At 42.9% G+C, this 26,587-nt stretch overlaps 1 protein-coding gene across 13 annotated transcripts in view; it reads right to left on the reverse strand.

Moving 5' to 3' along the window:
* The window catches only part of tns1b (tensin 1b), a 95,618-nt gene that overhangs the window by 10,366 nt on the left and 58,665 nt on the right, over nucleotides 1-26,587 (reverse strand). For 7 of the 13 annotated variants that reach the window (XM_029851163.1, XM_029851182.1, XM_029851158.1 and 4 more), the window contains 15 exons: nucleotides 22,713-22,762; nucleotides 20,690-20,861; nucleotides 20,422-20,472; nucleotides 20,223-20,345; nucleotides 18,340-18,404; nucleotides 16,932-17,015; nucleotides 16,558-16,670; nucleotides 16,415-16,475; nucleotides 15,211-15,286; nucleotides 14,337-14,466; nucleotides 14,180-14,245; nucleotides 13,916-14,032; nucleotides 3,565-5,046; nucleotides 2,818-2,898; nucleotides 237-427 (listed from right to left, as the gene is read on the reverse strand). In XM_029851163.1, coding sequence (XP_029707023.1) covers nucleotides 237-427; nucleotides 2,818-2,898; nucleotides 3,565-5,046; nucleotides 13,916-14,032; nucleotides 14,180-14,245; nucleotides 14,337-14,466; nucleotides 15,211-15,286; nucleotides 16,415-16,475; nucleotides 16,558-16,670; nucleotides 16,932-17,015; nucleotides 18,340-18,404; nucleotides 20,223-20,345; nucleotides 20,422-20,472; nucleotides 20,690-20,861; nucleotides 22,713-22,762 — 2,862 coding nt within the window. Of the gene's footprint in view, nucleotides 1-236; nucleotides 428-2,817; nucleotides 2,899-3,564; nucleotides 5,047-13,915; nucleotides 14,033-14,179; nucleotides 14,246-14,336; nucleotides 14,467-15,210; nucleotides 15,287-16,414; nucleotides 16,476-16,557; nucleotides 16,671-16,931; nucleotides 17,016-18,339; nucleotides 18,405-20,222; nucleotides 20,346-20,421; nucleotides 20,473-20,689; nucleotides 20,862-22,712; nucleotides 22,763-25,696; nucleotides 26,069-26,587 lie in introns of those variants that run through there. The other 6 variants (XM_011612375.2, XM_029851172.1, XM_011612346.2 and 3 more) reach the window with 2 other exon arrangements.

A 26,587-nucleotide genomic window follows, 5' to 3' on the forward strand; every position in this document is an offset into this window, starting at 1 on the left:
ATGACCAGGACTTATAGACATTTGTGATAGCTTATTAAAAGAGGAAAGAATTTGGCAAATTGAAACCACTTATAAAGGTATTCCTGCACTTTACTTTATTCCATTCATATAATATTTTGTAGACTGACAGAAAATGTAATAACAGAATCAGCCAGTTTATCCATAAATACAGTCGACTGCATACACTGTAATTGGTACTTAAGGAGAAGCCTTCAAAATAATTTACACATTTTTACCTCCTTAGGTCGTCCTCCAGGGTTCATCGCTATGGCATTTACAAACTCAGGGGAAACGCAGCGGACTGGAGAGCGAACTGAGACGTCTGGTCCATCTTCGGAACTCTTCTGACATTGGCCCTCACTGGTGGGGGTGGTATGGCGGGGTAGCGTAGCAGACTCATCCAAGGACGCTGTGCGGGTCTGCGGAGCTGAGACAACATGCACATCGAGTGTTAACCCCAAGAAGCGCTGGTCACCGGCAAATGCGTCACCATCAACGGGTTAATGGTTGTCAGCCACTGAGAGCACCACCACCCAGGTCATAGCATTGAACAGACACACAGCAAAGACTTCACAAGGGCCCTGTGGAGCTTAAACCATCGGAATTTAACATGCAAACACTCAAGCTGAATGCAATGTTAGCTGTTGCTAAAAACGGAAGCTAATAAAGCCACAATAAAACACAAGTTTGGCAAGCCACAAATTACGAAAAGTTAAATACGACACTAACACAATACTTGCTGGGGAATTCTGGAACGAACAAGTGGCTGTTTACCACAGCCTCACAGTAGTACAACTAAGGCTTCAACCACAGTTCACTCAATCTAGTTTAAAGTGATGGCGAGAGAAGCTTTCCAGGAGGAAGCAGACAATATTTAAGTGTAGCGCTTTAAGCTAATATACAAAATCATTGGAGCCTTGATGTGGTAAAGCTTAAAACGTTGCCCAAAGAGGGGAAAACCTGGGGATGATTGCTCTAGATTAAATTTGGAAAGTACAAGTCGAGTCATTAATGACTGGTTATGCTACAATGATCTCATGGACGAACTAAAAAACAGCCAAAGTTGATAGCAGCCTCACTGAATGTTTCTCTCACTTTAATATTTCCATACATGGAAAACCATGTAGATGCACTATGAGACTAATATCGCCTTTGCTCAGCCTCACTTTTAGGGGCGGCTGCGCAGCTTTGGCCAAAAATCTGTAGGAAAATTTTAGCAGTAACAGCTGTGAAAGTCTGAAGTAGGAATAGAGTTAGCTGCCAGTGCCACAAGTCAAATATCTGAGGCATTAAGAGGGATTTTCTCTAAGTTTACTCAGGTGGATTCCCATCATTTTGTTAATAAATCAGTCCTTATAATGTTTTGTTACACAAGTCAAAGAAAATCAATGATAAACTATTTATGCCATCTATTGGGATTCTTCTAGCAGTCTCCAGCTTTAAACAGCTTTCTGCTGGTTCGAAACTAGCTTTGAAGAGCCAATCCTGCCAAAGAGAAACACACCAGCCGTTGCACCCCCGCTTGGAAACTGAGAACCAGATGTACCCATGGTGCACCGTAGGCAAACACCATGCTGTTAACTGTTTCCAGCTGGACAGAAGAAGATTCTCAAGGATTGGTGTTTTTTGAGCTAAACGGGATTGAAAAGATACATTTGACAGTTATCTTCTCTTTTTTTCCACCAAGTTAAACTCATGTAACTGAGAGAGGTTGTCCAAGGACACCAGTGGAGAGATTTAAAAAAAATTAAAAAAAAGTTTAAGATCAGGATTTTGTGGAATTCTTAGGGGAGAAAGGTCTGAACCGACATTCCATTCCACTCAGTTGTAATTTATGATGAAAGAAAACAAATATTGCTGATTATAGCAGCTGGGGCCCATCTGGTGCCTTATCCAAAAAGGTTTCTGCACTGAAAGGCAGAAGAATCGTGCCTGTGTGGTGGTCACAGCTGCTGTCCCCACAAATACAAAGCTGGAGAATATCACAGCCGGAGAGAAGAATCCCAGCGGGACAGATGATAACATGATGTCACCCAGCATAGTTCCACCAGCATCAAACCCACCAGCAACCAGGACAGTGGTCCCTTTTCTTTAAAGCAACATGTGAAAAAGGCACCTTGAATGGGGGCAGTGTACCCTGGCTCTGGTATTGTCCCCCGAATTTGGCAAAATGGATCTTGTGACGTGCACTCTCATAGAAGGGGACAGAGTTGCCTTTATGCTTCTGTCTTTTCGTCATGCAACTTTAACATTAACAAGTTTTTTTCCCCCCCTCTCGTTCACTAATGAGGTAACGTTGCAACCTGGAGGTAAGAAACTGACTTGGAACAAACAGGAATAAATGGCGAGCACAGTGTTTGCACAGAGATATCAGGAGCTGATTGGCTGCTGAAACAAGAGACACAGTGTGGAAAGAGAGAAGGAGGATGTGAAGGAGAAAGTCTTGTTAAATGAGTCCCTCCAGATTCTCATTGATTAAAAATAGTTGGCGTTTAACTGTAAAAAATTAAAGAAGTAAGAAAAAATATCATGTTTTCTCTGTAAAAATACTTCCAATTAAATATATCCTTAAAATGTCCAGGATTAAAGCATTTTAACTTGAATGAAATAACTTTATTGAAACAAATATAGAAAACTGTAGATTTTGTTGTTATTTCATCCTGAAAAACATCCTGAAAACTGGAGGGACTGGAAAATGTAAACAAAAGCCCACTACAACCAAAGACCAACTAAATACAGATCAGAACTTTGCCTGAAGGAACACTTGTTCAATTCTTTCTTCCTCAGTGTTCCTTCAGACAGGAAATAAGAACCAACCGGAGAAGGAGTGACAGCGACGGTGCTCAGCCTGAGAGGTTGTCATGCTCGGGATGACACTTTGGGCACGAGCTGAGTATTCTGGGTAAAGAGATGGACCATGAGAAAAAGAGTGATGATGGCAAAACTTGGAATAGGAAAACAAAGACGAGAATAAGTAGACTTTTTGTTTATGTTCGAATGGTGCAGCTAGCCGTTGATATCTCCATCTGCAATGGTGTGTGCTTTTATGATTGCGTAACATGAACAAGTGGCTTAAGATACAAGCACATAGGGCAGTAAAGTGAAAGGAACCATGCTGTTGATTCTGTTATCTGGGGGTTCGGCTATCACACTGACTCATGTTGACTTTGCGCCATTTTTCGCTGTTCTGCACTGCGTCTAATGTGCTTATCCAGCGACAGCCAACCTGCGGGGCCAAAGACGAAGCTTCCTGTTTGAGACTAAGTGCTGGAAATGATGAGGTGATATTCAGGAAATGAGATAAGGAACATGAACTCCAATAGTATGGATGCAGAACATCACAGCTCGGCTTTAGAATTGGCTAAATGTTCTGCTGTAAACATGGGCAACACACCCTCAGGTGTAAACCCATCAATATTTATGGCCAGCAAAGTATATGATTTCTTTTTAATTGCATGTGTAACCAGATGTTTAGTAATGGTTCTTTTTTTTCATTAGATGTGTATTGGCAACAAATTGAGCTTAATTTTGTATGAAATTACAACAGGTAAATCTAAAACTTACCAGCAACTCTTTGGGCCACCAAGCCTTCGACATTAAAGACCTCATCTGGTTCATTGTCCCGAGGCTGGGGTGATGCTGAGGCAGCACTGGGGCTTCTCTGGGGCTCAAGGACTTCCACAGACTGTGACAATGTGCTCGGTGGGTAGCTGCTGACAGGCTTGAGCTGAGCGTGACCAGACGATGATGAGGAGGCTTGTAAAGAAGGACTTGTTCCAGCCATTTGTGACGCGTAACCCAAGGATACCTGAACGGGTGCTGGTTCTGGTGTACTGGGTTTCCCTGGTGACATCTGAGCCGGGGATGAGTAGCTGGACATGGGGCCAGAAAAGTGAGTGGGAAGAACAACATCGTTCTGGTAAGATGGCCTTGTTTGACTTTGCGAGAAGCACGGCTGGGTGGTCACGACAACATTCTTTTCGTGCAGTGGAGCGCTTTGGGACTTTGTCACCGATGTATGCCCTGGTTCCAGGTCCAACATGAGGAGGTTAAGGGTCTCAATAGATTGCTCAATTTCTTGTTGGGAGGCGCTGTGGCGATGAGGGAACTGTGGGAGGCTGTGGTGACTGGATATCATCGTTACAGACGATGGGGGGCTGAAGGTGAGGCCCTCGGTTACTGGCTCCTCAGGTACACCAAACTGCTGCCAAATGTTGAGTCCACGCTGGACAGCATCCCTGCTACTTGTAGTGCGGGCAGGGGCTTGTGGCATGGAGCTTGACGTGGTCCCAAATGACTGAGAGCGGTACAGGTTGCCATTTGGGGTAGTTAAAGGTGGGACAGATTCCTTTTGTGTGAAGGTAAAGGGTCTGCTGGATTTGCCCATATGTAGCCTGTTTTCCAGTGGGTTATCTGGGATGGTGCGTTCAAGATATGGGACATGATCCTGGCCATTAATGATCGACTCAGACTGGAAGTAAAGATCAGCTGGCGTTGCCCGACCATCCGTGGAGGAGAAGGTTCTTAAGCTGTCCACGCTGTTACCTTCTTGACTGGTAGGCAGCTCATCATCTAAGATGTCCGTCTCGCGGTCAATGTTACTGTGCCCATTGACGTGGACCTGGGCAGGCACTAAGTGAAGCGTACCTCCCGCAGGGGTAGTCAGATAGTTCTGTCGATTCATGGGTCCCTCCAGCCCACTGAGCAGCTGCTCCAGCTCTTGCTTCTCTTGGGGACTGATTGGTCGTTGTGCAGGAGGAGTGGGCTGATGGACTGCAGGCAGTTCCTCACGTACAGGAACTTGTGTCTGGATCACTGTGGAACTTTGAGGCGCTGCTGTCACTTCGTCCGTTCGGTCAGTTTTGATGGAGGCAGTAGAGTTTCCTGAGTCGCTGCTCACTGATAAGGCATGGTCGACTACAGGAAGGGCATGTTCTGCAGCAGAGGGTGGGATCCCGTTAGCTGTAACCGTTCCTTCAACTGATTCCTTTTTGCGTACTTTGGCATAGAGGCTACCATCCAGAGGTCCTTGAGTATGGATGACTCCTTAAACAAAAAAGCGATAAAGGCTCGTTGAATAAGATGTTTTGGCACAAATGTAAATGTAAATGCATCACATGCAGCTCTTTCCACCCAGATTATCCAAGATGAGTCACAAAATGTGGGAACAGCAGCAGTTAACTGAAAGGCTAACCCATGACCATGAAGAGTACCACCATTAGTGACTAACACCACTTTTGCAATGAAAGCGCATTACCTGATGGAAACACTTGTATTAATGAAAAATGTTGCTTTAAAGGTTGTTATTCTTAAACCATTTTTGTATATACAGTTGTCTTCGGTGTGTTACACAATGCCACACCCAAGTCCAGGGAGGAGGACAGCGGGACTCCCAATCAGAAAGAATTTAGTCATCCTTGGAAAATCAGTCCCAGTCGGGAAGAAAGGCTTGGTAGTTGTCCCAGCCTTGGAAACCCAAAGCAAAACAAAAGCTCAACAGGCTGAGAGTCACGATGAAACCAGCTGAAACACAGACGCATAGATGACATCACACTGACCCCAAACTCACACCTCCTCTTTAAGAAGTGTTTCTGTACAATTTTAACATCAACACATCGTGTCTTTTCTCAAGCATTTCCCAACGTCTGAACAGCTGCTGCAGCATTAAAAGCAATTGTTTGGTCACATGTGCAGGCTCTATAGAGAATAACTGTCCAATGAGGATGAAATGTCAGATAATGCTTCTGTCTAGTGTGCATTTAAATTCCCAAGCTCCAGCGTAACCCATGTGGATGCAGTCAAATCAGATCTACAGCTGGGAAAGAAGCCACACAAAGAAGCTGTCTGTGTTCCTGTAACTTATGGACGTCCACATTTCAGCTTGAGTGAATACAGAGCTCTGTAATGGAGCCCAGTGGGCGTTCACAAACTGGGTACTACAACGTCTCCTTGGCTGGCCTGGGGCACGTTGCCAAGGAAATGGTGCACTGTAACGGATGAATCGTCAGGCTGTTGAACACAAACCTGAGTGGTGACAAAGAAAACCACAGTGTGCTGGACATTATGTACACCTTTCCATTACTTAGCTCACTGTGATTGGTACACCAGGGGACCGAATGTGGCTGATGGTTTATTGTAGCTTCAAGCATGTTTATCGTCATAACAGCCAAATCACACAGCTGACATTGCTGCTGTATAGAGGTAAAGAGTCAGAAGCTTTTGTTATGCTGCTGTTCAAGACCTCAATGTTGTTCTAAATTGTACCTGCTCCGACACTGGTTCCTCAGAAATGAAGTCATCGGTACAAACATGAAAGTGCTTATAATACTGCCAGGCTCAAATATCGCGTTATGTATGCGCACACATTTATATACACACTCTTAACACCCAAGTCATGCTGATAAACATAGACATTCGTCGTGTAAGACAAGCTCCCCTAACTTTCACTACCTAGGTTTTTTACCTGCGCGGGAGCCAAGTGTGACTGAGGCAGTGAAGACTGACATCCTGAAAGCTTCATCTAGTACATTTCAACAAGTCCCTTCAGTGAAATTCATGCCAAATGAAATAGAGGTTTCCATACCTGCGTGAGTAGTCAATGATGATTCAATCCCAATCTAAGCGGGGAAAAGCCCCACAGACAAATGCCTGGGTGGGATATGAGGAGTTGGAGTGGGAGCTAGGGGAGCAGGTTTTGGCTACTGGTCCATGTCCTTCTCCTCCTCCTCATGAATATCTGTCCAGCTACTGCTGGAGGCAGCTCAGTGGCTCCAACTAGACTAAAGGCTTCCCCTGCTGTCTGTGCATATATGCGAGGTCTATCACAGCAAACTGTTTGACGGCACATGAAGGAGGGGAGGGGGAGCGTAAGGAGCCACTGAAATCTACTTTAGACCTTTATAGAATGACATCAGTCCCGGGACAGTTTTTGCCTCTGTTCTTGTGAGTATATCGACAATGTATAAAACGTGTTTACAGAATGAGACACACAGACATTTACACAAAAGTAAGGCAAATTTAAGCACACGCAATAATACAGAGATGCCCCTCCTTTATCCCAGTGGTCTCAGAAAAACTCCATGTATTGGAAAGAGTTACTTCTTCCAGCAGCAGTCATTTAACAAGCTCTCTGAGCTGAGAACCAGGAAAAGAAACTCCACCCTACCGCAGGCAGATGGAGAAAACAGAAGACTGTAGGGAAGTGAAAAAGATATATCATCTCCTAATTTGTCAAGAATCTAAACGGGACTTGTGTTTCTAAAAGGTATATGAAAGCAGCTGTTCAAAGAGATGAATCACATGGTAACACATAATCAATGGCCCTACTTACGGACTATCATCCTGCCATTTGGATATATTAGCATGTAAGACGGCCATTTCATAGGTACCAACGATTAACCTGATATGAAATGAGAAAATAGATCACAGTTTTTTATGTCAATAGTTCACACAAGAAGCTCTTTATGGAAGCTGATGTGAGAATATCAATACTTCAACAACATTGAGCGGAGGATTACGGGCAGTTGGGCATAATTTTAGCACAATCGGTTAAGTGGTTTTAATGCCTGAGAGGGATATAAGGACATTAGAGCAGCTACCGCTCCGAAGATTTTAGAAAGTTGGACACATTCACTGTAAAACAGCAGAAGAATTGTACTCTGATCCAGCACATTCAGAGTTTTAACCTAATATAGTAACACATTCTGGCTAAAACTGATAGATGTGACTTTAGCCTCCACACACCATCTCAAACTTTTCCAGTGGGAGTTACATAAACAGGGATCAGACAGTATTGCTGCTTTCCTTTGTCTGTGACAGATGATCACACCATCTTTGTCTCTCTAACCCACATGTTTCCTCTTCTCGCTCGTTTCCTTAAATCCCGACGATGATCCCGGCCGTGATGGGCTGCTCTTGTCATCCTCCCACTCACACCTCAACTATATTCTGGTCTCTTTAACCAGCTCCTGTCTTCACCCCAGAGCTGACGTGACTGACGAGCAAGTTACAGAATCCCCATTTGTACAACGGGAAATCTAATCTGTCACTTTAGACCGGTGAGACTTTTTACGGCAAGCGGGCTATTTATGTTGAGACTGCTCCTCTGTGCTGTGTTATGTCTGCTGCCAGCTTCATTTTGATGAAATGAACATGAGTAAGACTCTACAAATAACCTTTGATGCTGTTCCTTGGTGTGATAAGATGTCTATCCCTGTGTGTACATGCACCCCAGGAGGTAAACACGTGTTCTGGGATCCAAAGAACATGAGTCAGGGAAGAATGTCCTCAACCCTGACATCACCTCTTGCTAATTACGCAACAGCAGGGGAGAGAGAACCGTGGCTAACTAATCTGTGTTATTGTGGTCTCCTAACTTGAGGCAGCAGAAATCAATTTAGAAAGCATCATTACATCATGACTGTAAGATGCATGAGCTGTTCCGTCTGTTCCCTCAGATGTATACCAGTCTCCAACAGACCACAGTTTGGTAAAGGGAATACAGCCCTTCAGGCATCGTGATCCAGCCTATGTTGTCCTCAACAAGAATTAAATGATTTACAAAAACTACCAGTAAATAGCAACAGATGACACTGAGAAAGAGCTGAAGGCGAAAAGCGCTCCCTAGCATGATGCTAATCACGCCATCGCCCGGGGAAAAGGGGGAAAATTGAGTCATCGTTCATTGTTACCACAGATCCTCTATAAATGGTATTAAAAAACACTATCATTACAAAAAAAAAACAGTATAACTGTGTATTGAGCCAAAGGTCAGCTAAAAAATGTCATCCCAACGTTTGGCCCCTCCCACACTTGGCAGTCTTCATGGCCCCCTTGAGCAAATCCTACTCAACATGGCAACGGACAGCGTAGCTAAAATCAGCATTCTAAGATGTACAACAGAAATGGAAGTTTCTGTTGGGTTTCTGTCAGCCAGATGGCACAACAGTGTGACCTCTTGATCTGTAAACTTTGACCTCTGACCCCTGTAGCAACAGAACCCCCTGTAAGAGCGGAAATAGCTTGTTTCCCCAATAGCTAACACGGCCCATCACACCATATGTTACTACATGTGTGTATGTGAGACAAAGATTCCAGCACTATTTGGCCATTCCAAAGCAGTTGGGGATCCATGTTTACTGGCCACAAGATTTATTAAAACCAATGTGCTAAAACGACTGAATAAAAATTAATTTAAATGGGGAGACTGGTCAAAACCTGAAACTGGCATATACTAAGCAAAACTTGTGATGCCTAAATTAAACTTAATTTGTGTTGATCACAAGTTTCCTTATAAAGCCTAATGTAAGTACAGGAATTCAATGTCCCGTAATGAACCCTGCAGCTCATTAATTATGGATGAATGTTTCCTGAATCAATGTCAGTAAGTGCAAACTTTGGGAAAACAATAAGGTAATGGACAGTAATTTGGAACTTAGGAAGGTTATTGATCAAAATTCTTTTCATCTTCACGTCCTGGGTACTGGTATGGCTGCTGGGAGCATTTATAAACAACATTTATGCTTTAAAGTGGAAATTAGTATGAGAAAGGATTAATATTTAAAAACCAACATCTCTTGTGAATTTATAAAGCTACAGAAATGCTTAAAAGCAAAGTTTAATGTCAAGAATGCACTATTCAAAATTCCAGCACCTTTAGCTATGAGTTTTAGACCCTGACATAAGATATTTTTATGTCTCTTGTTAGAAAACGGGTATTGTTCCCACTGTCCACTTGCCAACCCAACGCCCTTGCAGAGAAGACATCAATAGACCTCTTTCAAAGGGAAAATCAGAATAAGCCAGTCGAGGCCTGTGATCCAAATGGAGCCAGGGTGAAAACTTTTCCAGTCCTCCTCATAAAGTTCATTCCATGTGTCCATCCGTCCCTTTGCAGTGGAGTGGTCCATACATTAAGCTACGTGACTCTTGCTGGAGGATTCCTTTGGGCCAATAACAAGTCCATAAGAAGAGCATGGTGCCCAATAAAGACCGTGCAGCTCTTTGAATGACAGCAGAAACACAGAGGGGACAATTTTCTGCAAAAATGATCATAATCCCAGAATAAATCAAGGACCAGAAGTAATTATTGTCATACAGCAGAGTGTCTTCTTGTCTACTGTACACCCTTACAGTACTCCTACACTAGAAAGAAAGAAAGAAAGAAAGAAAGAAAGAAAGAAAGAAAGAAAGAAAGAAAGAAAGAAAGAAAGAAAGAAAGAAAGAAAGAAAGAAAGAAAGAAAGAAAGAAAGAAAAAAAAAAAAACAACAACAAAGAAAGAAAGAAAGAAAGAAAGAAAGAAAGAAAGAAAGAAAGAAAGAAAGAAAGAAAGAAAGAAAGAAAGAAAGAAAGAAAGAAAGAAAGAAAGAAAGAAAGTACCAGTCCAACACGTGTGCAGAGCTTCTACTGTATCCAGAAGGCAACTGACTCTGACACCCAGCAGAAGCAGCTAACTGGAACGCCACACGAGGCGTTCTCCGCTGCATTCAGTCCATCCATGGAATCCTTTTAGATTTCTCTCCTTACTGTTATGCAACGGGACCTGAGCCAAGTTTGAAATCAAAGCGGCCTAATCCTCCACAAAGCCCCAGACCAGACTGAAGGACTGATATGCAAGCCTGTTGCCAACACAAAAGGCCAGATTTTCTGCATCTTGCTGGTGCAACAACACAGTGCTGACAACATCTGTGTTTTCAGAAAGTCACCCTACAGATCAAGGACGCTGTGGGTTGAATGGGGCCAATAAAACCCACCACCTACCCATCTATCCATCCGCCTACACATCAACATCAGGTTGCCAAGTCAATCATTTTTAAATGTTTAAATCCGTCGAAACAGGAAAGAAAGGTCTACAAACAGTGTAATTAACAGGACATTTGAGTCTTAGACTTGGGGGCAAAACACTTTCAGCTATGATTTCATTGTGTTGCATCGCCACAAACGTTACGTCATCTCCGAACCCCATCTGATCTGGAGATGGGATGGAAACTGAACTGTAGACTTAAGCAAACAGTTTGTACCCAGCAGGACAACCTGGGCCAGCGACCCAATTCAGCTCGTCTGTAGGGATTCAAACACTGACAAGGCCAGGAGTGAAGTAAGATGAAATCCTTTAGAACAACTTTAAATTAACATTCAAACAAATATTTAAAAGACTGAACTCCAAAAGGATTACAGTTCAAACCAGCTTAAGCTAAAGTACTAACGCAAAAATCTGAGTTTCTTTGTTTGGCACCTGTAAGAAAACAAGTAAACAATCAGAATTTGTCCAATATTCAATAGCTAAATCTATTTTTTAAAAACACTTGTGGAATCCCCTGTACAGAGCAGAAGCTGATCTGGGAACAGTTGATGAGCGAGCTCAGCTGGAAAACAAGAAATCAAAGAAAAGCTGGAGACAAACTCACCATGTGAGGGTCAGGAAGTGGCTGCTATCCGTCTGCTGTGCAGCAACACAAACCCTACAGTGACATTCCCTGCCCTGCCCCCCCACAAACCCTCCACCCCCCTGCGATGGCATGCACGGGAGAGCAGAGGACTGTGCCTTTAACCGCTCAGACACCTCAGAGGAGAATCAGCATCGGCATCGGCTCAATGGGGGAATCTTTCTTCCATCCGCAGCTTGAACCGCATTCAACAGAGCTCATTTTGAAATGCTAATACTTTATTTTTGTGATTGGATTGAAAGTTTGAAGGAATCCTTTTAGAACTACAGAACAAAAGATGTCAGATGCCTGAAGAGCACTACAGTCCTCTGACTGGTCACCACACAATAATCAATAAAGCTGCAGTAACATTTAGATCACCAAGAGCAAAACTAAAGATTGTCCACTTATATCATGTGAAGTTGTATACTTGGTGGACTTTATGTAAGTTGCCGGCATGATGAAAAAACTCCCCAAGCAGCTGTATTTATACAATCATTACCACGAAATTCAACACTGCTCTCTACAAACCAACAACCACAGACGGCAGCCACCAAATACTCTTTCCCAGAAACACACTGGCCACATACTGGCTATTCTTCAAAGTTCTTATCCCAACACCTTGATAAGCAGAGCATTTAATCATGTGCTGTGAGAGGTGCAGTTCTCCAGTATTGGCAACTGCAACAACAGTATGTTTATGTTCTAACAGGTGTGAAGACATATTGAGTCACATCGAGAAACACATCTAGAAAATTAGTCTTTGTGGTTCTGATGGACACACAGCATGTAAAATATAGCCAGTCCCTGCACAAACTTTATAAAATTTGTTTTCATCAAGTGTTTTCTATTTAACTAAATCTGATAATCCCACATATGGATGCTGCAGCAGGTTTTGAAGCGGTGAAAAAGGTTTTAAATGTGTACTTCAGCATGATGTCGCATCCCACATTCCAAGCACAGAAAACAGAGAGCTCGGGGTACTGATGTTGTCACCAACGTCTGCTGGCAAATGTGAGGGAGACTTAAAAACTACACTGAGGAGCTGAATCGACTGAAAACTCACAGTGGTAGAATTTGTGCTGTAGGGAAAAACATCCTGCAGGCAATGAATCTAAAAGCTGGCAACAGTCTGCTTAAAACATGCTGTAACAGTAATAACTAGTTTATTATGTGCGTCTTTAAAGTCAGATTCAATCTTTATCTGAGTCTTACCATCAGAGGAGGGGAGATCTGTCGCAGGCTCACATGAGAGTTACACCTCCTCTCTATTTTAGAAAGGCCTATTTCAAGCTGCCCCCTAAGTGTGTGGTACACACTTTATGGGCAGTGATAGAGGGCAGCCAAGGAACCTTTGACCTTTGTCTGTCTGGGAGACTGGAAATTCACTCACGGAGGAATTAAGGACATCATTGTAACTTATCAAATATTATACCCTTCAGTTATAAGATTCCTCCTGATGCTCAGCAGACAGCTAGAGGTCAAACTGACAAAGGTGGTCAAATATTTACATAGAAAATTTTATCTGAATACAAGATGAAGACCCAAGAAATACAAAACTACGTCGTGCTTTAAAGCTGATCATCCAAACACATCGCACACCTTTTGTTGCACTAAAGGCTTCACGTTGCTGTCTTTTTGTAGGGGTGTAGGGGTGTACGTGTGTGTATGCGTATGTGCAAGTGACAGTGAAAGTAGCATTTTGGTCCTGGATTGATTGCTGTCCCCCTGACAAGAAGACAGTGTCCATGCCTGTGGTAGACCCTAGGAATGTCTCAGACTGTGTGCGGCTCCCACTGGGCTTTTGGCTGGTCGACAGCCATAATTCCACCACAAATTAGTGCAACAGTGTCAAAGCCTCACTTCCCTCACAAACCCCGATCTCCTACTTAGATGCAAGACATAAAAAAACAGGATTGGATTCTTCTTTCATGATGAAGGTATTCTGTGTGTACTCAAATTTACAAGATGTCTGGTCTCATGAAACCGTTCCCACACTGTTTGAACTTAAATGTGACTTGAGTTTGACCTCGTCGCGTGGGAGTTTTAAAGTGCCTGAAGGGTGAAAAAGTCTTTAAAACCCATTAAGACACAGGCTGAATCTTTCCTCTGTGTCACGCAGAAAGACAAGAGCAGCCCTGTGCTGCGCGGGGCTTCGGCCACAGGCTGCTCATGCAGAATGGTGGCAGAAAAGTCAAATTAAAAGGGCAAAATCCCTCCCAAAAATCCCTCCCACGTGTCCTTAGAAAGACGTTGCAAGGTGTTTGCAGGGAAAATAAAATTAACTCAAAGACCAATCATGATTCCGATCTGATAGAAATTTTAGTGGGTAGTGCTCATTAAAAGTGACCATTCAATTTTTGTGGCATCAAACAAAGAAGCAAAAATCGTCAGAAAAGGTAACAAAAAGGGGTAAAAATGACTTTTTGTCTATATCTTGTTTGGTCTGTTCAGAGATTTTTTTTTTCTCTCAATAATCTAATCATCTTACCGTCTGCAATGTCGTCACAGTTGTTATTGAAGTTCTCATAAGAATCCCAGCGAATAAGAGACTCCTGGGTGTTGTAGTCAACTGAGACGCTTGGACCATTTTCAAGATAGTCCACACCTTGAAGAGGCGGCACCGCAAAGAGCAACAAATAAACCAGTAAATTAAAAAAGGAAGATGCATGTGAAGATTTCACTTGTTTTGGCTCGAGATTGAAAAAGTGTTTTCACATATTTTCAAAAATAAATGTAAGTAGAAAAGTCTCACCGTGTATTTTCTCTGGTCCAAAAGAAAAAACAAACTCCACTTTTCCATATTCTGGGAATCTGTCATCTACAAATGAAGCAGACGTTACCCGTCTCGTCAGCTTGCAGAAACAATCACGAACACTGGGACGATCATTCAACTCTTTTCATTACTATACCTTTGGAAGTCTCGTCAAGCTCATCTTTCCCAAAGACGACGCTGAGGTCATGAAGGGCACAGGTGTGAAACTGCACCCGGAACATCACGTCTCGACAAGGGGTTCGGTAGCGTTTGTGATAGCACTTGAGCTAACGGGTGAAAAAACAAAGTCGATGAAAGTAGTTCTCCAAGCAGAGCCAAACGAATACAACAGGGTCGTTTAGTCAGGTTTGACTCTGGGTGGAGGCTTTATGGATCTTGGACTAAGTTTAGTGATACGAGACCCAGAGTCAGGCCAGACCTGCACTTTCTTTAGATATCACAAGATTTTCTTCATATTATGACAGACTTGTGAACATCTCTACGTGATCTGAGTGGTGTCACGCTGCAGCAGATCAGTCAGTTGATACTTTCAGCAGAAACCCACCCTAAATACACCTTAATTACAGCCTCAGCTCCAAATAACCAAAGCAGCACTTTACAAATATCAATTTTCCAACAGAAATATTAAATATTTAACTGCATCAGGTCAAGTAGGATGCTAGATTTCTAACACTGTTGAAGAGGAAGTGTTTGCAGATCTGACATCAGAGTTTCCAGGAGGGTATATTACATACTAATGAGGCTCTGTTAACAGAGGTGCAAGGCCCAGTCCAACCATCTTCCTGGAGGTTTTTATGGACGTGCTTTTGCTATGACTGAACGCAACAATAAACATCCTCTGCTCTAATTTGCATTGTAGAAAGGAAGCAACAGGATTTGATTACTGCTGCTAAACACAAAAAATTTAGGAAATTCTCTGCAGTTGGACAGCTGTTGCACAGGAAGACTGACCAACAGCCTCAGGCTCCTTGTAATGACACAATGACAACAAATTCAGTGGCTTTTCTTACCAAGATGTCCCCTTTCAGAAGAAGACCGGGCTCGATGGTGATGCAGATGCTGGTCTGGCTGTCACCTTGAACATTGCTGCAAAACAAAAAGCAAGAAAAGACCTCACGTCACGTTTGAAGAAATGCTCCCGAAGGCAGAAAGGACGAAGGTGAGCTCCTTGCTTGGGTATAAGCACTGTCACATGATGGTCTTCTCGCGATTCATGAAGTGCGTTAAAACGTGAGCACAAAGCATAGCTGCAGTGCACTGCTGGCCTTAATCAATGTCTGCACGACTGGCTGACTGGGAGAGCCAAACGAGCAGATCAAAGATGGCTAATCGGCATCTTGTGATAACCTGGAGTAATACGGTGAGAATGATGTGCAGATGTGCAGTAGTGTTCATATATGCTGTATAACTGCTACACAGCTGGTCTTTAAAAACACTTTGGCTTTCAGAGAGTGAATTTTGCTGTTTTAAAAAGAGGACGTTTTGTAGTATCTAAGATAACGCATAAATCAGAACAGAGCACTGCCGAATACATTTTCCACATCATCTTAGAATGCTTGAATTAAAAAATATATTCTCTCATGATCAGTCCTTTAGGCGAAATGAGAGAGAAAACATCTGAGCGATTACAAATGTGCTGTTACCATCTGCAGCATTTCAGTAGCCATCAGCTGGTTCATTTGTGGATTTCTGATTCTTCTTGCCATTAACTGGCTAAAATAGATAAGCTGTTTGGAATAAATGGCTATTTAATGCTGCCATGCATGAGATCATTTGACTAATTTATATTTAACAAATAAATATGGTCTAAATTTAGCCTCATCTTTGCACTACTAATCTCCTGTCCTCGGCTCTCCCTTATTCTCCAAACACCAACAGAAACATAAAATCCATTATTTCCTGTCAGGCCATGAAATCCAACAGGGTCCTCTGAGAGAACCCCCTGCAGGCATCCTATTTCATGGGGCCCTCAGTCACAAATAAGACCTCATATGATTCCAGGATCTAAAGTAAAGAAACACAAGTGTGCAGCTGGGGAGGCAAACCAAATAAAATAATGTGAGGCGACTGGCAAGAGGGATGATGTGTATAGTGGGGGGTAGTTCAGGGAGAGGCTATAAAGGAAAATCAGGGGTTTTATTATTGAGCCATTAGGAGCTCACTATCCCTGGAATCTTGTAAAAGCATTTGAGAGTGTGTATGTTTTGGACTTACTAGATACCAGATGTGTAGACAGGCTGCATGGCCTGGTAGATTTTAAGAAAAGGTCGACAACCTAGGAAAAAAGGGGGGTTATAATCAAAATCCTCTGCATTCAGTCACTCATATGGGCGCGTCTGGATCTGCATGTCTGTCACCTCCTTTAGATTCAAAGTTAGGGATGCCGTGCATGATGACGTGGTGAAGAAAGAGGGGCTTGTTGTTGATCTTGATGTGTCCAGAGAGCAAGCCACTGAAGTAGTCCACATACCTGAGCAAGGTCAGGAAAGGGTCCAATTCAAACAAACTGATTTTCAGGATAAACCAACATGCATTCATCTGGATGCAGACAGGATTTCTTTGGTTTGCTCCTCTAGCAATTACAATAAATGCATACAGCCAATCATAGCCTCTTCGTACTTAAAAAAGTTAAGACTCAATCCTAGAAGAAAAGGCTGCATAATAGAGATAAAATCAATGAGTTTAGGTGCCTTTTGGAGCAACATGCTATCAACAACATGGAAGGCCTGACCTTTTCTGGGATGGCTGGCTCACAGGAAGCACTTTGTCTTCATAGAAACGCTTCATGGCAAATCTGTCCAGAGCCTGATCAGCACTGCATACCAACACAAGAGCATGGTAAATACACAGGTGAACCTACTGTTTATCCAGAATGTAGGTGTTAGGGGAACACAGGAGCAAAATCAAATCCATAGTATGCAGTTTTCATACTTGTAGTCAAGACTTCTCAGTTGTTGCCCCCCAAAAATGGAACTTACCCATGCACATTAGATCAGCTTATTCTTTTGTCTCAGCTGAAGACTTGTTTATTTACACTGGCTTTTGAATCCCGTTGGGTCGGTTTTTTGTGGATGGTAAACATTTGGAGTTTTTTGTATTTTGCTGCATGTTCTTGGTGCAGTATATTGTTTTCTTGCTTTGTGCAACGCTGGTCATATTTAAACGTGCCACATAAATAAACTTGACTTGACCTGACGACCAGTTTACTGTGTAATTACCAGAATCCTCCTCAGAAGCCCAAAGTGGACAAACCAAACACTCCACAGAGATGCTTTACAAAACACTCAACAATTCAGCAAGCCAAAGACACACTCCTTTTTTAGTGTAGTCTGCATCCAAACTACATGTGATTAAATCCTCCATGCTGGACTATATAAACACACTGGCCACACAAGTATGTGACAGTATGGTTGACATTGTAATCATTTAAATGTAGCCACACGGTTGGAAGCAAATTAAATACGTTTAAACATTTAAGTCTTTGATTATTATATTCAGCCAATTAATTACCTATTCAGGAAACTTGATTAAACTAATTATCAGTGTAAAACTTGAGACAAAAGTCGTAGTCGTAGAAAACGTCTAGTGGGTGCAGCCAGATCCACTAGACGTTTGCTTCAGTACATCAGAATTGAGTCATGATACTACTTTAATCTCTGATAACAGATATCGGAGATTTCTTTCTTGGGGTGATAAAGTGTTAATTCTTCCCTGGAAAATCAGTGTCTTTCACAGACTAGTGGAGGTCATGCGCTCCTGTTGTTGCCGCAGTTTCCGCCTGCTTGGTTTCTCCAAGAGAATGTTCTCTTTATTTCTGAGGGAACTCAAGAAAAATCCAATAAAATGAAAGTGAGCACCTATAATCTGAGTCCTATGATCTGGTGGGTAGTGAGCTTTTTTTCTGCTCAGAATTGTTGGTGCCTGAAATGAGCCGGTTGTTCTGCGACCTTCATCTCTTCATCACATCTCTGCTGTTGCATGTGGGCTTCAGTCTTGTGATGAGAAATGCTGCTTTATCTTTTCTCTCATTCCTTCCCACCTCCTTCTTCACCGCTGCTGCCTGGCAGATTTGACCTTTCTTTGTCTGATTGGTTCTCCTGAAAACACGCTACAACTGTGCGGGTGTCTCAAAGTCCTACCTGGCTGATATATTGCTGTAGTGCATGTAGGCTGCCACCACCACCCCAGTTCTTCCTCTGTTGCCCTGGAAACAAAACAAGAGTCAAATAAAGACTTAATCATCCAATCTAGGATGACATTTCAAGTGAAATCCTACTGAACTTACATTCCTGCAATGTTATATATCACTGCATAGAAGCATAAAAATAAAAAAGCTGCTTTTGCATGACCACACTTAATAAGATTCAAGATGTACTTTATTCATCCCCGTAGGGAAATTGAATTGTAGTAGCAGCCTAAACGTGGATTAATATAACTGTAGTGTAGGAAATTGTATTTACAAAGTATAGAAATAGAATAAATAAGTACAAATAAGATCAGAACGTTATAAGCATTATAAGCATGTATACAGCATATATTAGAAGCATATATATATATATATCAGTGTAAAACTTGAGACTATTATAAAGTTATAGGCTTGAGCACAGTAGGAGCATCAGGCTGCATTTGTCTGTGGATCGCTTTAATTGCACTGTAAATGAGGCTAATATAGCACCTCCTGCAACCACTTGATTTATTATACACCTCTAGATCTTACTGTTCTATTAATGTGCAAAACAGGATCCAAGGCAGACACAAGGAAGAGGCACTACTGATTAAATAATGGTCCCGTGTATATACGAAAACTAGCTCCATATTCAGTTCACCTCTCCTGATTAAATCAAAATATCCTTTGTGACCATTGTTCTGAGATCATTATGACATGCACATTAACAAGTGCACTGTACACACAGAAACTGAATGTGACTTCTGCTGTTGACCTTCACAGTAAATGTCAGCTCATTATTTACTTCCTAACTGCAGTAAATGTTCCATGTCCATTCACTCACCTAATTTGTAACTGGTACTTTTCAGCATACATAAAACTATGATGTCATAAAGGATATTTGTAAGACCTTGAAGACCGCTTTCACCCCAGGGGGCACGTCAGTGCTGCTTTGAGAGGTTTAAAGAATGCACCCAAGGTCTGGCAGTAATGGCTGCAAAAAAGGTTGACTTACAGATGTCCCATCAATCATAAATATATTGGGGATTTCTTTCTGTAGCTGATATAAAACACTGGATATTGGAGGTGGAGTTTGCACATGTTCCTGTTGCAACAGACCCGTCTTCGGCTGCACCCACACATCTATCCAACTTCATAACAAGCATCACCGTGTTCCACATCAGCTGCTTAAGCAGCGTGGAGCCCAGTGGAAATGGCTTGATGACATGTGGAAACCCAACACGCCCAACTTCCTTAGTGACCACCACAGGCCCAGATTCCACTCAGCAGCATTACTCAACTGCAAGAAAAATAACAGCAGTTGCCATGGCTGCTACTTGTTTGTAGCTTCCCTGTGGGAGCTTCTTGGAATGGAACACTGAGCTCCAGGAAGTGATGTCTTATTCTTATATTGCAAAAATTAATCAGAAACACTGTGGAGCTAATATGAAAATGATCAGGTATACCACTGGGCCTACTGGTTTTACTGGGATGTGCCTGTTTTTCTATAGAGATCAGTGTGGTTTGCCACATGAGTATAATGTGATGCGTCTAATTTTAGGCATAACCTTGGTCAGTTCACTTTATTTTGGTTGCTCTTGAAAATAAGCTTATATAGCCATGATGGGTGACGGGGCTTACTCCCTAATTTGTGTTTTTATAAGCTTTGTCCAGCAAGGAACGAACAAACAAACGAAACACAAACACTCCAGCCTGAAAGAGATCGTGTGGGAGGGGAAATGCCCTGACAGATAGAGAAAAACATGCTGCAGCTTCATGGGAATTGGGGAGGGGTTCCCAAGAAGAGCATAAGAGCACCCTCTGCTGTCTATTGTCACACTTGTGTCTTACACGCACCTTGTTATGGATGACCACCACGTTACGGTTGTCTGCGCTCAGCCAAGTGTCCATGGCCTTACAGATGCTGCAGATTTTGTCCAGGGCGGGAGCGTGGTGGTCGGGCCAGCCAAAGTCCAACACCTGAGAGACAACACAGCCCGAAAGTCAGACTGAAGCTCAGATCAGCCCAGCCCAGAGAGGCGGTCGAGTGGTTTACCTTTGGATTGAGTTGACCGATGTCGGAACGCTTTTCGCTGAGGTTGAAGAGCTAAAAGGAAACAGACAAATAAAGAGCAGCAGAACACAGAGAAAATCATGTCATGCCTTTCAGTATCTGTTGCGCCTGACTGTTTTATTGCTATTAATACTGGTAACTAGAAATGTCCTTCATGTCGAGATCATATTCACTTCTATAATGATTGGTCAACAAAGTTAATGCCTGGAGGATCAGTCTTATTCCCGATGGACTCAGAGAAAAAACATACCAGGTAGTTTTGGCCGTGTTTGGAGCGCAACATGGAGGCAACCTCCCGCAGGTTGGCTGCATAGCTCTGCTCTTCCACGCTGCTGGGGAAGGAGACAGAAATGATCCTCTCTGTGATGTAGATCAGGTCCAGCTCGTAGTTCTCATCCAGGGCCTGTAGCAGACTCGTGCTCCTGCAGACAAACAGGGGAGAAATGTATTCTCAACTGAGCGATTCTGCACATCAACAGATCTGCTGTGTGAAAACAGAGCTGAGGCCTCCTGCTGGGCTCAAACCGTGGCTGTGGAATAGCCACAAGTAATGCAGCATGTGATTCACACACATGCGCTTGTGTTTCAGCACATCTGACTGATCATCACACTCCCTGTAACGTGTTTTCATGTTGATCTATGATCAACCTTTTCAGTTTTCAAAGTAATAATGCCAGAGGTACACAATATTTTCTACCCCCCCCACCCCCCACCCCCCTGTAATTAATGAAATGCAAGTATTTTCATTATAACTGGAATAAAATGTGCGTGACATATTTCAGACAGGACGGGGGTATCAGACAGGGGCAGGGAACCCAGACGTTATGGGAGAGGTGTGCAGCCTCGGACTGTTCAGACGGCAGCATATTTCCCATATTTGTCAGCTGTGAGCAGCCTCAGAGGAAATTGCTCATCCGTCTGGGAGCGAAGCGCCGTCCATGTTCACTGTACACATTCTGTAACCTAGTGAGGACTGGACATCTGGAGCCACTCAGAACCTGCTTACTGGAACTTATTCATCACAGTGAGGGAGAAGATATCTGTAGATTATATATGCCCTCTCATATGTGCTGCAAATAAAAATCTTACTTTGAAGTCTTCAGAGGATTGGATCTTTTTAAATAAAATATTTACTTTCAGTGAATCAACCTCTTAGTTTATCTCTTCTTTCCATCTTCACCAGACACACGTCTCTCTCCCTCTCTATCCCAGCTTCACCTTAAACCTCCAGGTGCAGATGGGGCCTTTAAAGTCTAGCGGTTTGGTTAGATTCCAGATATACTGGCGTGCGCTGACCGGCCCGCCACAAATCTGCTTCTCATCAGCTGGAGAGATGAGGCGATTGCTCTATTTCTTGCTTATTGCGTGTGATGGATGACACGTTATCACTACACACTCAATTTGAGCCGTGATCTCATTTGGAGAAACACCAATTCTGGAGTGGGAATGTTTTATCAGGTAACCGGAGTCGCTCTAAAAACAGAAGACTTCAGGGTACTTCATAGTATTGAATGTGAACCACCAGGACTAATTGCACATCTATAACATTTTAAATGGGGATCCCAGTTTCAGCATGACTTTAAAATCTTCAGTATCTCGCTATCTTAGGAGTCGAGCTGCAGCACAACAGCTACCAAAATCTTTGCAAAATTGTGCAAAAAGAAAAAAAACCACCCATCAATCCATTCATTCATTTTCCACGACCGCTACTTACAGAACCCGCAGTAAACCCATGTGGGCATAGAGAAAAATGTCTGGACTGCTGGTTTGATTTAAAACCTTATTTGACTGACTTATAGCTGATCATACCCTAAGGCTCCATTGATTTCTGCCTTATGTGGGCATAAATAAAACAATTCCTCCGCCCAAGTGCACATCTGTCATGGTATGTCAGAAGTGGAATATTTTCCTAACCTTGCATCGACTCTAAAACTCAAGCAGAACACGGCGCTTCAGCGTGACCTGCGGTGTCAAGTTTTACACAATAGGAGTACAACAACTTTGACTCCCTAAGGAATGACGAGAGGGGATGATACCTGCTATCTTTATGACCAGCAAAACAGTCGGAGGCCTAGGCCATTGGCAGGGCAACATCTCATGTGACGTGTAAACTGTTTTAGTTCAAGTTTACCCTGAAGGTGGTAGTGGATGCAGAAGGTCGGCCTTCCTGTTTCTTTCACCTCTCACAGGGAGATTAGTTCCCAAATTAATTCAGTCTACAGTAATTCTAAGACTTTTATGGGAAACTTTGAGAGAGAGGGAAGCGCTCCTACCTCGATGGTCTGCGTCGAGAATCCACGCTCTTTGAAGATTTTGTTGAGCCCTGCAAAACAAACAAAATCATCATGCAAAATATGCATATAATTTACAATCCATTAACAAGGGTGATTCAAATTCACATAGAAAGGCACAAGTTCACTGTAGCCATCTCTGGGTTCAGATGCAAATCTAAAAATAATTCTAGGGTCAACAAATACATCCCCAATTCTTATCTATGAGGTTATGGCCAGTACCCGACATATTTAAGATAACGGGCATTGAGAATAAAAAATGTTCACTACAAGAGAGGGAACAGTTGAGCAAAAAAATGTGTCAAGCAAAATTTATTTTTTGGTTTTTCATCCAGACTTTCACACGATGTCACTGGCAGTTCCACCATTAAATGCGTCACATGGCACCACTGGAGGGAAAAGCTGGGTGGCTAAAGATGAGTGACTCCGTTTGGCACCACAATGCCTCACCAGCCTTGAATCCCCCCACAGCCCAGTTGGAGGAGAGGGTCAAAGTTCATGTGGACTTGTTGACTCCCCTGAGATGTCTGGGCCACATGTACACAGGGGAAGGGCAGGACTGTTCCATCATGACCCATTAGTGCTCATAGGGCTGACTAATCACAACTGTCTGGATCATAACTGGGTGTTTGCTAGCCTCCTCTGCCTGCCAGAGAGTCATAAAACCTAGAAAATACACTAAAACTTGCTGGTTGCATGTTTCACAAAGCTGTACTTATTTAAACATAAAACCAAGTAGGTATATGGTAAATGTCTTACCAACATACTCTTCAGTGGGCTTAGCTTCCCCCACTTCTAAATCCTCTTTGACAGGCATTTGTTTTGATATAGTGGCCTATAGAGTCCATAAAAAGGATGCTCATTAAGCCTCATGTTCTCAATATTGTAATACATCCATGCTGTCAATCTTTTGGAGTGTTTTACCTGGCACATAATTCATATGTGCCTCTATAACATTCTGGTTCAATTCCCTGCCAGCAACATTTCTGTGGGGAGAGGCTCCAGTTGGAGGGTTCTCTCCCACAGCCCAACAAGTCATATTGGCCTGTAGGTTTGAAAATAAGAGCTGTGAGTGGCATGCTGCTTCAGCGAAAAAGCAGCTGCTAGCTCGCAGTCCGAGGAGGGAATTAAGCTGTAAAGGCATTCATCGATGTCTTCTGCCTCTTCAGGGATACAACACGGACCCACTTTATTCTCTGAGGTGCCTCTGAGGGAGGCGGCTCAATAATAATAAAACCATCCAGACGAACCGTGCGTGATTGCCGCAACTGCAGATCACAACCAACTATTATAAGCAAATTTGTTTGAGCAGAGAACCCTGTATTTTCACTCTGTGGTGCATCATCTAGGATGTACTTCAGCCTGATGAAATAAGTTACTACTTTAAAAAGATATAAATGAACATTATCGAAATGCTCGAATTACATGAATATATTTGTACTGTCAGTCAGAATAAAAGCTGAGTCATTCTGATGCACAGAAAATAAGGCAGTAAATAATGTGGAAATCAGTTTAAAAAAATATTCACAACTTTTCTTGGGGAAAATCCTTTTTAGGGCCCTAATAATATATAAAAGATATACATTAAGATCATGACAGAGCAAAGCGGTTTCATAGATTCTAAGCTCCATTCCTTTAACATCACACTTCTGTGACCTGAGTGAGGCAACACGAAGCAAATCCCCCGTTTTCCTGTCTGTGATTCAGTTAAACGATTCAGCATGTTGTGAGCAGTTATAAGGTGCAGAGAGTGGCGAGGAGGACAAAGATAAATGACCCAGACAGCCTAAAAGAGCGGCTTCAGAGTCTGAGGCAGCACATGCAGAGGGAAATAAGACTTATTGTTCAAAAAACAAATAAATAAATAAACATCCTGACTGTTGGGCAAAGATTCTGAGAAATGTTGTCAGTGTGCCATATTTCTACCACTTGTAGAATTGTCAATAGACTCCACAATTGCATTTATATTGTATGACTAATTCATTGCCTTTCTTTCAAATTAGTCTGAATGAGGGCGCAAAGCATTTTATGGCAAGTTAAAGCACAACCATCTGGAAAAATCAAAGCGTCATAATGAACCTACAACCAGTAATAAGACTCAAACTTTCTCTGCGGTTGCACTGAAGCTCTGTACTTTACTGAGATTTGAACTATGAGAACCATACAACAAACTGCGTATCCGGAGTTAAATGTTGCTCCACTTCCTGTTACGTCCCAGCAATCTAACGCAGTTGGAGTGTTTTCATATGATGGAGAGATAAAAGAGTTCATGAGGTTGTGTTTCTTGTGGTCAGAATGCCAAGCAACCTCTGCCACCATCTTCATTGCTTTTATGCTCATTCGATCCATTGTGATAGTTTTGACATTAAAATGCGATTTCTCCTGCACAAAATCATCAAAACTACTTCCTGGCTTGTGGCTGTAAAACTGAAACCATGTGTGATCCTGCATGGCTTACAAACAACATTAACATACCATCAGTAATCTTTCCTTAAATTTGTTATGAAATAAAGAACAAACTGCAAGATTTACACAATTTGAATGCAACTTATCCAAAACAGGAAATGCCGCAGGAAATGTCACCTAGAAGGACCAAATAATCATAAAAGGTGCTGGTCTCCTTTTAGAACGCGTGTTGGGAAAAACAAAAAGAGGCAAAATAGCGGGTGAATCTGGGGAGCGGGAGGAGAAGGGGGAGTTTAGATCTTGAGTGGGGGGTCCAACAGGCCTGTTCCTAGATGAAAACCATCTGTGGAGGCTGACTTTACAAGCAGAGCAGTCAAATTAAGCATCTGAGAGTACAGCTTGAAGGAGAGAGGGAGGGAGGTCAGGGCATGGGATGATGGGGGGCTGGTTAAAGCCTGAGAAAGAGACAGAGAGCCGATTCCGCAACAAAGAAATATAAATCAGCGACGAAAGAACGTTCAATCCATCCAACCGTCTAGCAGCTAGCTCCTCTCTCGTACCTTCCTGAAAAGGTAGCCCGTACTCCATCGCCATGAAGCCCTCAAAGAGGAGAGCCGCCTTCTCAAAGACCCTCCTTGGTTCATCACTGGAGAGCTCCCTCTGCTTCTCCCTCTCTTCTGTCTGGTAGTGAAGTTTCCTTTGTGAAGTCTGTGGCTTTCCTCTCCCAGCAAGAGGAGAAAAGAACACAAGGGCTCTATTTTGGGCGTCTGCCGGCTGCGGGCCACTGCATACTCCAACTCGGACCAGACTCCTGCACGATGTTCCTTGACTTGTCCCTCTGTATGCTCTGGGCTCACTCGCTTTCCCTCTCTCTGACTGCGTGCTGGCCACCCTCCCCCTCCCACTCGGCCTCCCATCACGTTATCTCCCCTCATATTCAGATTTTCCCTCCTTCTCCTTCCCCTTCAGATTTGTGTGTTTGGAGTTTATTTCCAACAGTGAATCCTGTTTGTGTCCTCCAGCAAACACGTGGGGTTTAACTCAAACACACACACACAAATAACAAATCAGCTGACCATGACCCTACGACTGTGTGAAGCTCGGTGATGTCACTCTAAATGTCACTCTATTATTAAAGTAATATGCAGCGATCATGAGATCCTTGCATGTTTCCTTTTGTAAATAAAGTTGCCTTTAATGGTACATTGATTTCTCATTATTTAATATTTAAAAACTGGAAGCAAGACCAAGATCCACGATCCAATAAGGCAAGAGCAGCTCATAAAGTCATAAGACAAATCATCCCGATGATTTGAAGCTCTTGGGCGCGGCCAAACTCCTCCCACACATCACCACGTAACCACACAGCAACATGCCCACGACCAGTCAGTAGCAGCTGCACACACGTGCAGACATCCACTCCTCCAACATGTGCAGAGTGTATATGCGCC

Source organism: Takifugu rubripes, chromosome 1 (genome assembly GCF_901000725.2).
Source record: "Takifugu rubripes chromosome 1, fTakRub1.2, whole genome shotgun sequence".
NCBI classification, from domain to species: Eukaryota; Metazoa; Chordata; class Actinopteri; order Tetraodontiformes; family Tetraodontidae; genus Takifugu; species Takifugu rubripes.